A 15,125-nucleotide genomic window follows, 5' to 3' on the forward strand; every position below is an offset into this window, starting at 1 on the left:
TGCCTAAGCTTAATTGTTGCCTATGCTTAATTCTTGTCTAAGATTGGCTACTAATGTACTAAGAATGGTTTCAGTACTATACAAGGGCCTGAAACTCAATTGACGTTTATGTATAATTGAATGTTGCTGACAATATTCCATTAAACTGATGAGTGATTAGCCCCTCCGAAACTTTCACTAATAGAGGTATTGAGGCCACTGATCTGTAGTTGGAAAAAATGCTAATAATAATTTGACTATTTTTCAGGATTGAAGTTAAGATTATGCTACCATTGCAAGTAAAGAATATACCCCGAAATAACATTAAAGTTAGACTTGAATATAGGTGATCAATTAAAACCTTAGAAGCTGTTTTCAAGAGAGAATTAGGACAGAAGTCATGCAATCATTATGATTTGGTATATTTGTGAAGAAAATGATTGACGTGGTCCATTATGAAAGGTTGAAATGTTAATTTCTGTTCAAAATAATAGGCCAGTTTTAAATATTTTTATCCCAATCGTGCTTAACACCTTCAAACTTAATATAAATATTCCTTTCGTTTAATTCATATTCACTTATCTTTGGCTGCCGTCTTGGCTCCCGACATGGCCCATTTTCACATGCTGTTGTTTCAAGTTACCCAATTGAGAACAGTTTTTTACACTACAATGAATTTTAAATCTTCCAGTGTGTGTTTACTGGATATCCAGTGTTGAACCAAAGGCACTTTGGTCACCCCACTGCGGATACGGCTAAGATGTTCAATAATCCTGGTATGAATCACCCAGGTGGTATGCCTAATATACAACTTCTGACTCGGGCGGGCATTCAGCTAAACAACACACGGGGTAGAGAAATCTGGATAAGTCGTTAAACGCATGATACACTGCTTATTTAGGTGCATGATTGTTTGAGTCTGTATGGTGTATGGACACATATTACAATACCCACATTCAGAATGGCCTCGTAGTAACTGGAGACACTTCATCTGGCATAACAAATTGAGATCTAGTAAGTCTTTCTTGTAAATTTCGGCTTCATGCAAAAGCAAACCTTGGATGTCTTGAAAAACAGGATGCTGTTGCAACATATGCCAATGGCATTTAATGAAAACGTGGAGAGGCATAATTGAAAGGGACGCCCAAGTTTTGTTGAAGACGTCCTCGCAAAATGTTCTGATGGCGTGGCAAGTAAACCCGTATTATCGAAACAAGATGGACATCCATCTTTCATTTCGATAATATGGTCGGGGACGTCCAAATCTTGAAATTTAGGTTGTCCCTAGACTTGGTCGTTTCTGATTTTCGGCGACAATGGAAAACAAGGACGCCCATCAAATGCAATCCCTTTGGTCGTGGGAGGAGCCACCATTTGTAGTGCATTGGTCCCCCCTGACATGCCAGGACACCCACCGGGCACCCTAGTGGGCACTGCAGTGGACTTTAGAAATTGCTCCCAGGAACATAGCTCCCTTACCTTGTGTGGTCGGCCCCCTAAAACCCACTACCCACAACCGTACACCACTACCATAGTCCTTATGGGTGAAGGAGGGCACCTAGATGTGGGTACAGTGGGTTTCTGGTGGGTTTTGGAGGACTCACATTTACCACCACAAGTGTAACAGGTAGGAGGAGGGATGGGCCTGGGACCGCCTGCCTAAAGTACACTGCACCTACTAAAACTGCTCCAGGGATCTGCATACTGCTGTCAAGGATCTGAGTATGACATTTGAGGCTGGCATAGAAGCTGACAAAAAATATTTTTAAAGATTTTTTTGAGGGTGGGAGGGGGTTAGTGACCACTGGGGGAGTAAGGGGAGGTCATCCCTGATTCCCTCCAGTGGTCATCTGATCAGTTCGGGCACCTTTTTGTGGCTTGGTCGTAAGAAAAACAGGACCAGGTAAATTTGTCCAAATGCTCATCAGTGACGCCCTTTTTTTTCCATTATGGGTCGAGGACATCCAAGTGTTAGGCAAGCCCAAGTCCCACCTTCGCTACGCCTCCGATACGCCCCCATGAACTTTGGCCGTCCCTTCGACAGAAAGCAGTTGGGGATATCCAAAATCAGCTTTCAATTATACCAATTTGGACGACCCTGTGAGGATGCCCATCTTCCGATTTGTGTCGAAAGATGGGCATCCTTCTCTTTCGAAAATGAGCCTGAATGTAACATAACATAGTAGATGATTGCAGTCCACCCAGTCTGCCCAACAAGATAAACTCATTTTATATGGTATGTGATACTTCATATTGTGACAAAGCTAGCACTCGGGGCCCCACAGAGAAGCAGCTAATCCCTGAACTACGGTTCCCATAAGCCCTTGCAAGCAGGAGAGAGAGGAGGGTAGCCCCAAAAAGGTGGAATGGATTTCCAACCCCAGCAGGGAGAGCGTGGCTCAGTGCTAGGGGAGACAGTTGCTCCCTTTCCCACTAGAGGGGGAGAAGAAGAGGTGAAGCTCAGTCCCTTAGCTGCCAATCCGGTATATAATGCCCTCCAGCTGTGAGAGGGGGAGAGATTTCTGGGTGGCTCCCAGCTACCAGGAGGGAGAGGAAACTGAGTGAGAGAGAAGCTGCCATGGAGTAGATGGAGGACAGGAAGGGCCTGCCACTGGAGCTTCCCTGGGGGGAGAAGAGTAAGCTGCCATGGAGTGGGAGAATGTAAATGTAGCCCTGATCAGCACATGAAGGCAGTGTGAGAGGCCACAGGGGTGTGGTGCTGTGAAGTAGGAGGAATGCTGCCAGCCCTGTTTGGAACAGGGTCCTCCTGGGTGCTGTGAAGAGGACAAGGGCATTAAGTAGGGTTGAATTATTGGGATGTATAGAACAACAGGCTGAACTTTGACTGAGCCCTTCTGAGGGAGAGGGGAGGTAGTACAAAGGAAGTGGGCCTGAACTGTCAGTTAAGGAACTGAATGTTGGCTGGAGTTTGGACCCCGGCCTGAACCCTGTTTGTGAACTGCATTTCAGTTTTGAGAGTGGAACTGAATTGAGAATAAAGCACTTTGGTCTTAAGTCCATATGGCAGTCTGGTTCTTTGCTGGAAACCTGTGAGCCTAACAGGGCTGACCGCCCCAACCCAGAACGGAGGAAGCGGACCCCTTTACAATATCTATACATGATCTTGATTTGTCCTTACCATTTTCAGGCCATAGACCATAGAAGTCTGCCCAGCACTGTCCTTGTTTTAAAATTTCTGAAGTTAACGTCAAAGCCCCTGAAAAGCTCCACTCAGCCCATCCAAATCTATTTAGCCACGATCAGGGCACAGACTGTAGAATTCTACCCAGCACTGACTTTGCTTCCCAATTACCAGTGTTGCCACCCAATCTCCCCTAAGCTTCTGTGGATCCATGCCTTCTAAACAGGATTCCTTTTGTTTATCCCACACATTTTTGAATTCTGTTACCATTTTCATCTCCACCACCTCCCGTGGGTGCTTGATCTGCTTGATTTTAAATGCTTTATCTGAATAAGGTAGCACACACACTGGTCTGCGCACAGAAATGTGCTTAGATGGTTGCAATAACAATCTCTATGAGTGTGCAATGCCCATTTGTACACTTTCTTTATAACTATGAATAGATATCATTGTAGTGGAAGCCCCAGTCAACTCCATGGTGGGAACTTTGCTAGACTTCCTTGAAGACTAGAACAGAAGTGAATCTTTAATTGGGAAACCATGGAGCCTAAGGGTTTAAATCGGGAGGCCGAGTGGTAGACATTTTTATGATTGATTTTGTATTTTTACATATTTATATCTACTCTCTCCCAGTATTAGCTGGCTTCTTTCCAGTTACAAAGTACCGGGTTAGCCTGGCCCTGTTGCTGCTAAGTTTAAATAAGGTTGAGCTCACTTCCGGTTAAGAATGGTGTTAATCACTTGTTAGTGAATAGTTCATTGTGAAGTGTGTTTCCCCTTCCCCTTTTCCACTATAAGCTATATAATGAAACAATTTATCATGATGCTGAGAAGTATATGGTTCTATTTTTTTAAAGTATGTTTTATGATTGCAGGGACCTATACAGACACTAAAAAAACTGATCACAATTGGGTACCTTGAAAATGCGGCATGTGAAACATGGACCATGTCAGGACCCAAGACAGCAACCAAAGATAAGTGATAACCTCCCTCAGCAAACCAATCAAGGACAAAGTTAATAAGCTTAGAACTGGTTTCTTTCCTACCACTGACAAAAATTTTGACTCATGTCTCTCAGGTGAATTTTCGAAAGAGAAGGGCGCCCATCTTCCGACACAAATCGGGAGATGGGCGTCCTTCTCGCAAGGTTGCCCAAATCGGCATAATCAAAAGCCAATTTTGGGCACCCTTTTCCATTACAGGGACGACCAAAGTTCACGGGGGCATGTCAGCAGTGTAGCGAAGGTGGGACTGGGGCGTGATTAGGAGATGGGTGTCCTCGGCCAATAATGGAAAAAGGAAGGGTGTCCCTGATGAGCACTTGGCCGACTTTACTTGGTCCATTTTTTTTCACGACCAAGCATCAAAAAGGTGCCCCAACTGACCAGATGACCACTGGAGGGAATTGGAGATCACCTCCCCTTACTCCAACAGTGGTTACTAACCCCCTCCCACCATAAAAAAAAGTTTTAAAATACTTTTTTGACAGCCACAAATGCCATACTCAGGTTCATCGCAGCAGTATACAGGTACCTGGAGCAGTTGTAGTGGGTACAGTGTACTTCAGGCAGGCGGACCCAGGCCCATCCCCCCCACCTGTTACACTTGTGGTGTTAATTGTGAGCTCTCCAAAACCCACCTGAAACCCACTGTACCCACATGTAAGTGCCCCCCTTCATTTCTAAGGGCTATGGTAGTGGTGTACAGCTGTGGGGAATGGGTTTGGGGGGGTTGGGGGGCTCAGCACACAAGGTAAGGGAGCTATGCACCTGGGAGCAATTTTTGAAGTCCACTGCAGTGCCCCCTAGGGTACCCGGTGGGTGTCCTGGCATGTGAGGGGGACCAGTGCACTACGAATGCTGGCTCCTCCCATGACCAAATGGCTTGGATTTGGTCGTTTTTGAGCTGGCCGTCCTCGGTTTCCATTATCGCCAAAAACTGGGGACGTCCATCTCAAAAACGACCTAAGAATGACCATCTCTAAGGGCGACCTAAATTTCATGATTTGGGCATCACTGATCGTATTATCGAAACGAAAGATGGATGTCCATCTTGTTTTGATAATACGGGTTGCCCCGCACCTTTATGGGGCCATCCTGCGAGGACGCCCTCATGAAAACTTAGGCACTCCATTCAGTTATGCCCCTCCACGTCTCCCAAAGAAGGCAACCCTACAAATAGAACCTGGAAAGAATTTGGCCAAAATCATCATTACACCTATACCAAAAGACCCCAACCAATCTAGACAACTGGTTTCTAACTATAGATTGGTGGCCTCCATTCCATTCTTTACAAAATGAATGGAGGGAATGGTAACTCTACAGCTCACTCACACTTTCAGTTTATCAACTTTTCTTTTTCCTCTCTGAACAAAGCATTTTCCAAACAAATGATGTTACCTTCCATGGTGAATAATCTGATAAACTCCACACTTCTCCACTCCATGTGGTGTAGTTCCCAGAGTCGGACATGAGCATGTCATGCAGTGCATGTGCCAGGGCATACACGGCATTATATACACTATAGCTGCTTCCAAAATGTTTGGTGTCACAGGACGCCAAGAATGGAAATGTGACGTTACAGGATCTTTTGATGTTTTCTGGGCACGCTCTGTGACACAGCCCATTCCACCAAAGTTGAATAAAATTGTCACTTGGAAGCCTGGTAACATTCACCTCCTGGACAAATTTTAGGAAACTTGGTACATTCTTGTTTACAATTGTGAATGACAAGGCACTGTTCTTCACTCTAAGTTCTACTGCATAGTATGAAGCAAAATCCAGCTTGGTTTTGGTGACCCAGACTTTGCCAGGTATCTGCAGAACTGCTAAATGTTTGATTAGATTCCATAGATTCTCTGCATTAGAGTAGAGAATGATCACATTTGTTGATGACATGTGGATGGTGTATTTGATTTTACTTATCTTATCTGGTGGCATCACATTGGACTGACCATGACTGAAGGTTTCTATGAATGCAATGCAGCCACCATTCTGTTTAATTCCTTCATCTAAGATTTGGACTGCCCTTAGGCTGCTATCATCATCAGTTGCAATGATACCAATCCACGTCCAGTTAAAATGCTTCAGTAACCTGATAAGCCCAGTACATAAGTGCATCTCACTGGGGACAGTCCGGTAGAAATAAGGAAACTTAACAGTGTCACTCATAAAAAGATTCTGTGAGGTGAAACTGATCTGTTTAGAAAATCAATTAATTTGTCATCAATGTCATTGTAAGACTGTACCTACAATCACATATACAGATAGATTTTAGAAATGACATACAAATTGGAATTGAGATGTTCAGGAAGGAATATCTGCCCATGTACAATTTGTTCTAAAATACATGGTAAAATGGGCATTTATGCATTAGTTACATGTGGCAGGAACATCCATTTTAGAATTACAAATGCTTAAAATAGGAATGGGTCAACAAGGGCACATAAACATTTTATATGCTGGAACATTGATTAGATTGTATGCTCTGCTGAGAACAGACTGTCTGTTACGTGTTTAACCCTTATTTCTATAAAAGTTGTCAAAAATTGCACATGCAAATTTGGGTATATGTCCAATTTGCGTGCACAGTTTAATTAAATAAGCTAATTAGTGCAAATAATTGGCTTTCTAACAAGCAATTATTGGAACTAATTAGACTTAATTGGATGTTACTCATGTAAATTTAGGCATGGGACCAACGCCTACATTTTACATGCAAGTAAAAAACTTGGGTGCGGAATGGGAGGGTCATGGATGGAACAGGGGCTTCCTAGCATTTATGCACATAGTTTATCCACATTGGAGTGGAGGAGTGGCCTAGTTGTTAGAGCACTGGTCTTGAAATCCAGAGGTAGCCGGTTCAAATCCCACTGCTGCTCCTTGTGATCTTGGGCAAGTCATTTAACCCTCCATTGCCTCAAGTATAAAATTAGATTGTGAGCCCTCCTGCGACATCAGTGTATTTGAATGTAACTCACCTTGAGCTACTACTGAAAAAGGTGTGAGCAAAATCCAAATAAATAAATAAATTGTTATAGAATACAGGAGATACAGTGGGGGAAATAAGTATTTGATCCCTTGCTGATTTTGTAAGTGTGCCCACTGACAAAGACATGAGCAGCCCATAATTGAAGGGTAGGTTATTGGTAACAGTGAGAGATAGCACATCACAAATTAAATCCGGAAAATCACATTGTGGAAAGTATATGAATTTATTTGCATTCTGCAGAGGGAAATAAGTATTTGATCCCTCTGGCAAACAAGACCTAATACTTGGTGGCAAAACCCTTGTTGGCAAGCACAGCGGTCAGACGTCTTCTGTAGTTGATGATGAGGTTTGCACACATGTCAGGAGGAATTTTGGTCCACTCCTCTTTGCAGATCATCTCTAAATCATTAAGAGTTCTGGGCTGTCGCTTGGCAACTCGCAGCTTCAGCTCCCTCCATAAGTTTTCAATGGGATTAAGGTCTGGTGACTGGCTAGGCCACTCCATGACCCTAATGTGCTTCTTCCTGAGCCACTCCTTTGTTGCCTTGGCTGTATGTTTTGGGTCATTGTCGTGCTGGAAGACCCAGCCACGACCCATTTTTAAGGCCCTGGCGGAGGGAAGGAGGTTGTCACTCAGAATTGTACGGTACATGGCCCCATCCATTCTCCCATTGATGCGGTGAAGTAGTCCTGTGCCCTTAGCAGAGAAACACCCCCAAAACATAACATTTCCACCTCCATGCTTGACAGTGGGGACGGTGTTCTTTGGGTCATAGGCAGCATTTCTCTTCCTCCAAACACGGCGAGTTGAGTTCATGCCAAAGAGCTCAATTTTTGTCTCATCTGACCACAGCACCTTCTCCCAATCACTCTCGGCATCATCCAGGTGTTCACTGGCAAACTTCAGACGGGCCGTCACATGTGCCTTCCGGAGCAGGGGGACCTTGCGAGCACTGCAGGATTGCAATCCGTTATGTCGTAATGTGTTACCAATGGTTTTCGTGGTGACAGTGGTCCCAGCTGCCTTGAGATCATTGACAAGTTCCCCCCTTGTAGTTGTAGGCTGATTTCTAACCTTCCTCATGATCAAGGATACCCCACGAGGTGAGATTTTGCGTGGAGCCCCAGATCTTTGTCGATTGACAGTCATTTTGTACTTCTTCCATTTTCTTACTATGGCACCAACAGTTGTCTCCTTCTCGCCCAGCGTCTTACTGATGGTTTTGTAGCCCATTCCAGCCTTGTGCAGGTGTATGATCTTGTCCCTGACATCCTTAGACAGCTCCTTGCTCTTGGCCATTTTGTAGAGGTTAGAGTCTGACTGATTCACTGAGTCTGTGGACAGGTGTCTTTCATACAGGTGACCATTGCCGACAGCTGTCTGTCATGCAGGTAACGAGTTGATTTGGAGCATCTACCTGGTCTGTAGGGGCCAGATCTCTTACTGGTTGGTGGGGGATCAAATACTTATTTCCCTCTGCAGAATGCAAATAAATTCATATACTTTCCACAATGTGATTTTCCGGATTTAATTTGTGATGTGCTATCTCTCACTGTTACCAATAACCTACCCTTCAATTATGGGCTGCTCATGTCTTTGTCAGTGGGCACACTTACAAAATCAGCAAGGGATCAAATACTTATTTCCCCCACTGTATGCACCCAATTTAGACATGTATATTTGTATCACATTTCAATTGGTGCAAATGGCTGCATCTAAAGTTAGGTGCAAGTCTGGGCATAAACGCTATTCTATAAACTGTTCCTAACTTTAAGCATGGCTTATAGAACAGCATTTTTTCAGCACTGATTTTTTTTCAGTGCCATATATAGAATTCACCACTTAATATACAGCACTGTGTATGTCTAGTAGTGCTATAGAAATGATTAGTAGCAGTAGTAGTCATCTTTGGGATTCCAGAATCTTAAAACTCTGGCATTCTGCACAGAATCTTGCTGATCTTTGGGATTCCAGCATCTTGCTACTCTTTGGGATTCTGCACAGAACCTCTTTGTCTTTATCTCTTATTTGTCCTGTCGTGATTAAATTGTACGTGTAACCCCAATAGATCAGATTCACAGTTCAATCAGTTGTATAACAAAACATGCCGTGAATTGAATACACACACCGACAAACCACCTCTAGTGTTTATGCTGAAATGAGAGGAAAAGCCTCATACTACTGTGGCTCAACTCGGTTATTTAAACAGGACTTATTAACAAACAATGAAAACGAAAAAACTTCAGAGCCCCCGCATAAAGTCTCTTCAATAATCTCAATGGTCTCAACACCCAAACGTCATCAGTAATATCTTAAATCAAAAAGCCACTTATCCGAGCTGTGCTGTGCCGGCTGCTCCGTTACTGCTCTCTTACGGGGCTCTGAAGTTTTTTCATTTTCATTGTTTGCTAATAAGTCCGGTTTAAATAATTGAGTTGAGCCACGGTAGTATGAGGCTTTTCCTCTCATTTCAGCTTAAACACTAGAGGTGGTTTGTCAGTGTGTGTATTCGATTCACGGCATGGTTGATTAAATTGTAAACTCTGTCGAGCAGGGACTGTCTCATACACATTTAGTGTACAGCGCTGCATGTATCTAGTAGCGTTATAGAAATGATTAGTAGTAGTAGTAGTCTTTGGGATTCCGGAATCTTGCTACTTTGTCCTCATCCCTTATTTGTCCTGTTTGTCTGTCTTGATTATTTATTTATTTGTTTGTTACATTTGTATCCCACATTTTCCCACCTATTTGCAGGCTCAATGTGGCTTACATAGTACCGTAGCAGTGTTTGCCGGTTCCGGTCTGAACAAATACAAGGTGTGCACAAGTACAAGGTGTGGTTGTGGTAGATTGGGGATCGTATATGGTAAATACATAGATAGATTGTAAAGCTCTGTTGAGCAGGGACTGTCTCTTACATATTTAGTGTACAGTGCTGCATATATCTATTTGTGCTATAGAAATGATTAGTAATTAGAAATGTTAAATAGTAGTAGTAGTAGTAGTAGTAGTACATACGTCTTTATGTCAGCCATTTTAGAAACATAATTTTTTCTAAAACTGTCACAGAGCCTGTTATCCCTTGCCAGTTTTACTTTTTGTGTGTGTGTGGGGGGGGGGGGGGGGGGGGGGGGATATCAACCACTAGGGGATTAAAGAGGTGACCTCCTTTAATACCTGCAGTGGAGTAATGCTCAAGAAGAGCACTTTTCTGAAGCTTATACATCCTTGGTAGCAGGTTTTAAACCCCAACATCAATGCTTTTGGACATGGGTGGGCATCCCCGCTTCTGAAATGGGCAATACACATTTAAGGCCTGTTCTGGTCTCACACCCCCTTGCCATATGCATGTTTTAGAGTTTTAGATTTGCGGTAAATCCTGATTTTGTAAAATTGGGATTTAGACATTTGCTATTTTATTGTAACAATGTGTATTCCGCATGTTCCAATGTTCTAAGCATATACCCAGTGGTGTGCTGGAGCCGGTTGTTAAATTTTACTGATTTTTGCAAGCCGGTTGTTGGAATCAGGCAGCAAGCACACAAGCATCTGCCCATAGGCTCCCAGCATACCTCGTCATGTTGTCCCTAAGGATCATCATCCCCCCCTCACCACTGCCTGACCAACCCGGAGCCTTTTCTCTGCTAGATCCCACCCACAGGAAGTTGTATCAGCGGGGCTGTACACAGTGTTGCCAGATGGGTGGTTTTCCCGCCCAATTGGGCGGTTTTCCGCAACCTGCCATGGGAAACTTTTGCCCGTGGTGGGTTGCGGTTTTTTGGGCTGGTTTTGGGTTTTTTGGGGCGGGTTTTGGGCGGGTTTTTGGCCGGCGGGGGGTGGGGCTAATGGTGACAGAGGCGGGGTTTCTGACATTTTGGGCGGGGTTTGTCGACATAGTGGGCGGGGCGATGTCGGTGGGGGTGGGGCTGATGACGGCGGGGCGGGGCTGATGATGGAAGGGGTGGGGCTGATGACGGCGGGGCGAGGGTGATGACGGAAGGGGCGGGGTTGATGACGGCGGGGGTGGGGGTGATGACGGAAGGGGCGGGGTTGATGACGTCGGGGGTGGGGTGTGTGGGGTTTTTGGGCGGGTTTTGGGCTGTTTTGGGTGGGAATTTTTTTTTTTTATATGGCAACCCTGGTTGTACACTACTTGGCAGAGACAGGCTCCGTGTGGATCAGGCAGTGTCTCGTGTTACCACTACAGCTGCTGGAACAAGTAATGTTTGAAGAATAGCCAGAGAAGGAATTGGAAGCTGAGAGAGGTAGGACTCACAGAGGAGCAGGAGGGAGATGATGCTGGGTTTGGATGAAGACAGCATGAAGTTAAAAAAAAATAAAGTTGAAGCTATTTAGGTTAGTCTGTTTCCCCTTCCTGCGCAGCTGTCTTCGCCGTTAAACTCAAAACAAAATCAAGCAAACTTATGAGCTGCTGCATCTAGGTTGTCGTTCTTTATTGTTGGTAGCATTTTAATTCAATCTGTTATATTTTCAAACATCCAATATTCTATAGGGTTCTTTGTTAAAAAACCGGAGTCAGTTATTATATGTACAGATACATATTTTCAAACATGCCAGCTTTGGCAGCATACAGATGTACACAGAGGTCAGAGGAAGTATAGTAATGGAATAACTTTTCATAGATAGAGTAATAATTTGTTATCAATCATATTGAGTGTGTCATTTAGAGGGGCTGGTTATAGGGACACCCTAGCATGTATTATATTTGTGCAGAGATCTTTTTTCTTCTGGTAAAGGGCCATTAAAACAGATGTCATATTATAAGGATCAGGTGCTCAACATTCAGAGTTTCTATCTATCTATCTATCTATCTATCTATCTATCTATCTATCTATCTATCTATCTATCTATCTATTTATTTATTTACTTACTTATTTATTTACTTATGACATTTAACCTTGTTATTGGTGCAGAGATTTTTTTTTCTCTTGGTAAAGGGCTTCTAAAACAGATATCATGTTATGGGAATCAGGTTCTCAATGTTCAGAGTTTCTATCTATTTAGTTACTTATTTATGGCATTTTATCCCATGTTAAACTTGAATTAGATTGGAACCTGGAAGCATTTAAAAATAGAAAAAATTTCCCAGAGAGAGTAATGCATGACCCCTCCCCCCAGCTCTCTCCCTGGGTATAGCCAGCTCTGCAATTTGGGGGGGGGGGGTGCAGAGGTGGGCGGGGGGACGCAGAGGTGGACCGTGGAGAGAGCCTGTTGTTAAACATTTACCAGCACACCATTGCATATACCAAAATGAACATACACAATGTTATATCAATAAAACATAAAATTATTCAACACATTACAAAGACAAGACAAAACCAGTGGCGTTCCTGGCCTGGATGGCACCCGGGGCGGAGCGCCGATGCGCCCCCCACCCCCACTAGAGGACACCTCCCCCCTTCGGCGAAATGACACCCCCCCCGGGTGCACGCCACTGGGGGGGGGGTGCCATGGCGCGCACCTGCTCCTCCGAGTTTGCTAAACGTTTGTTCGCTGCAGCTCCCTCTGCCCCGGAACAGGAAGTAACCTGTTCTGGGGCAGAGGGAGCTGCAGCGAACGAACGAAGTTTAGCGAACTCGGAGGAGCAGGCGCGTGCCGCGGCACCCCCCTAGCGGCGTGCACCCGGGGCGGACCGCCCCCACCACCCCCCCCTTGGTACGCCACTGGACAAAACAGCCTTCATTTGGGCTGAACCTTCAAAATCAACCTACATATACTAGCACTAAATCCTAGGGAGCCCTTTTATGAAACAGCAGTAAAGAGGCTTGAAACACACTGAACACCAGAGTGAGGCTTGGAACACACAGGAAGTGGCAGCAGAGGCAACAATGCAAAGAAAAGAACACTCATTCCCATGTTCTACGGTCATTTTACCGCTAGGTAAATTAACCGATTTTCTAATTTTCCTGTTTATGGCTATGTGCTAATTTTCCCATTAGAATGTGCCCCTACCATCATCTAGTTTTAGGAGGTAGGGATTCACATACTAAACCTGCGCTCAACAATACATGGCAGTGCCCACGCACTAACCAATTAGTACAGAACACGCCTACTCTCAGCCCCCAAACCCGCACCCAGCACTAAAAAATAATTTTTAATTTTGAGCACATGAGTAGCGCATGCACATCCCAAAATTACAACAGGACACTGCAACATGACCTGCGGTAAACAATTTTTTTGTTTTTTTTTTGCTGCAGTTGGCACGCATTTCTGTGGGAGAGGAAAAACAGGACAGTAGTCAGAAACAAAATAATATACTGGGTGCTGGTGTGAATAGGCACTGCAAGGATGCTTCTAGAAGTGTGGTTATAGCCCAGGTTTTACCACAGTTTAGTAAATGGGCCCCGTGAACTACATCATAGCCTCGGGAAACTGACTGAGCTAAATTTCATGAGGCAGATAAATACAGTTGATCAAATTCTGTGCAGGTCAGGGGAAGGGTTTGGCGATTGGAGAAAACTAGGCTGCTATCATATATTTCTGTGCTAGTCATCAAGTTTGGCCAGGCATAGGCCTACCACTGGACAGTCATACTCCAACTCCTCCTCTTCTCCCCCTCATTCTTGACTGAGTATATAACAAAAGAGAATAAAGTAGCCCTCCCTTACCTGTGGATAGTGGTATATTCTGAACAAATTATACAGCTGACTGGATTTCTCTGGTGCAAGGCCTTCAATAATAGCAGCCAGTGTGCCAGATATTTTGCAGCTATAGTTAGGGATCCAGGTAGCCATACCTGAAAAAATGTTCATGGCCGCCCTTAAAATTAAGAATGAAGTATCAAAAGATTCATAAAGGTGGAACCCCAGTGTGAGATTGGGTAACAGCTCTGCATTATTGTTAATCTCCTCCACTGCAGAAATAAAGGCCAGGTAGTTGTAGTAGTTATGTGACTTAATACTGTATGGATAATAAACATCAGACAAAATAAAATCACTGAAAGATGAACAGAAACATTGTTATTATTTAATAGCCTGAAATGAAATAGATAGTTCCCTCCCTCCCTCCCTCCCTCCCTCCAGTAACAGGTTGGACAATTCTGCCTTCCAAGCATAGCTCACATTAGACGTGTATTACTTTCCTTTGAGGGAAAACAAAATGAAAAGGTTAATGACCAAAGAAGTGCCAACCAAGGGATATTTATTAAAAATGTCATAAGCAAAGATCAACTAAAAAAATATACTGTCCATATGGATCTATAAAAATTATGTCAAGACTCACGGAAGTTGCGTCAGATGAGGGCGGGACACAGGAAGGAAAGGAGGCCCGAAGGGAGGCATTATGCTGCCTGCACCGCTGCTTTCACAGAGATGATAATGCTATTTCAGTGCAGAGGGCAGACGGTCGACGACGGAGGGCGGGAGGGGGAGGGGGGTCCTGAGACCAGAGAGCGGGAGTGAGGGGGAGGGGGTCCAAAGACCAGAGAAGGGGGTCCTGAGACCAGAGAGAGGGAGGGTTGGAGGGGTCCTGAGACCAGAGCGGGGGAGGGGTCCTGAGATCAGAGGGGGGGAAGAGGGGAGGGGGTCCTGAGACCTGAGAGGGGAGGGGGACCTGAGACCAGAGAGGGAGGGGGGAAGGAGGGTCCTGAGATCAGAGAGGGGGAGAGGGAGAGAGGAGGGGTCCTGAGACCTGAGAGGGGGGGAGGGTGGGAGAGGGAAGGGGGGGAGGGGTTCCTGAGACCAGAGAGGGGAGGGGAGGGGGAGAGAGAGGGGAGAGAGGGAGGGGGAGAGGGGAGGGGGAGGGGAGAAGGGGGTCATGAGACCAGAGATGGAGGGGGTATCTCTGTCACGCACACACTCTGTCTCTCACACACACTCTCTCTCGCTCTTTCATAGTCAGTGTCTTTCTATCACTCTCATATACTGTCTCTCACACACTCTCTATATTCACTCTCTATGTGTCACACAGTCCCTCTCACACACTCTCTCTGTCTCACACACACTCTCTCTCTCTCTCACACACACACACTGTATCTGTGTGAAACACACTTT

At 44.8% G+C, this 15,125-nt stretch overlaps 1 protein-coding gene across 1 annotated transcript in view; it reads right to left on the reverse strand.

The window, feature by feature from the left end:
• LOC115464423 (vomeronasal type-2 receptor 26-like) overlaps positions 1-15,125 on the reverse strand; it is a 39,802-nt gene that overhangs the window by 13,410 nt on the left and 11,267 nt on the right. The window contains exons 2-3 of the mRNA XM_030194806.1: positions 13,743-14,034; positions 5,522-6,319 (exon numbers count right to left, since the gene is read on the reverse strand). Coding sequence (XP_030050666.1) covers positions 5,522-6,319; positions 13,743-14,034 — 1,090 coding nt within the window. The remainder of the gene's footprint in view (positions 1-5,521; positions 6,320-13,742; positions 14,035-15,125) is intronic.

This window comes from Microcaecilia unicolor, chromosome 3 (assembly GCF_901765095.1).
Source record: "Microcaecilia unicolor chromosome 3, aMicUni1.1, whole genome shotgun sequence".
NCBI classification, from domain to species: domain Eukaryota; kingdom Metazoa; phylum Chordata; class Amphibia; order Gymnophiona; family Siphonopidae; genus Microcaecilia; species Microcaecilia unicolor.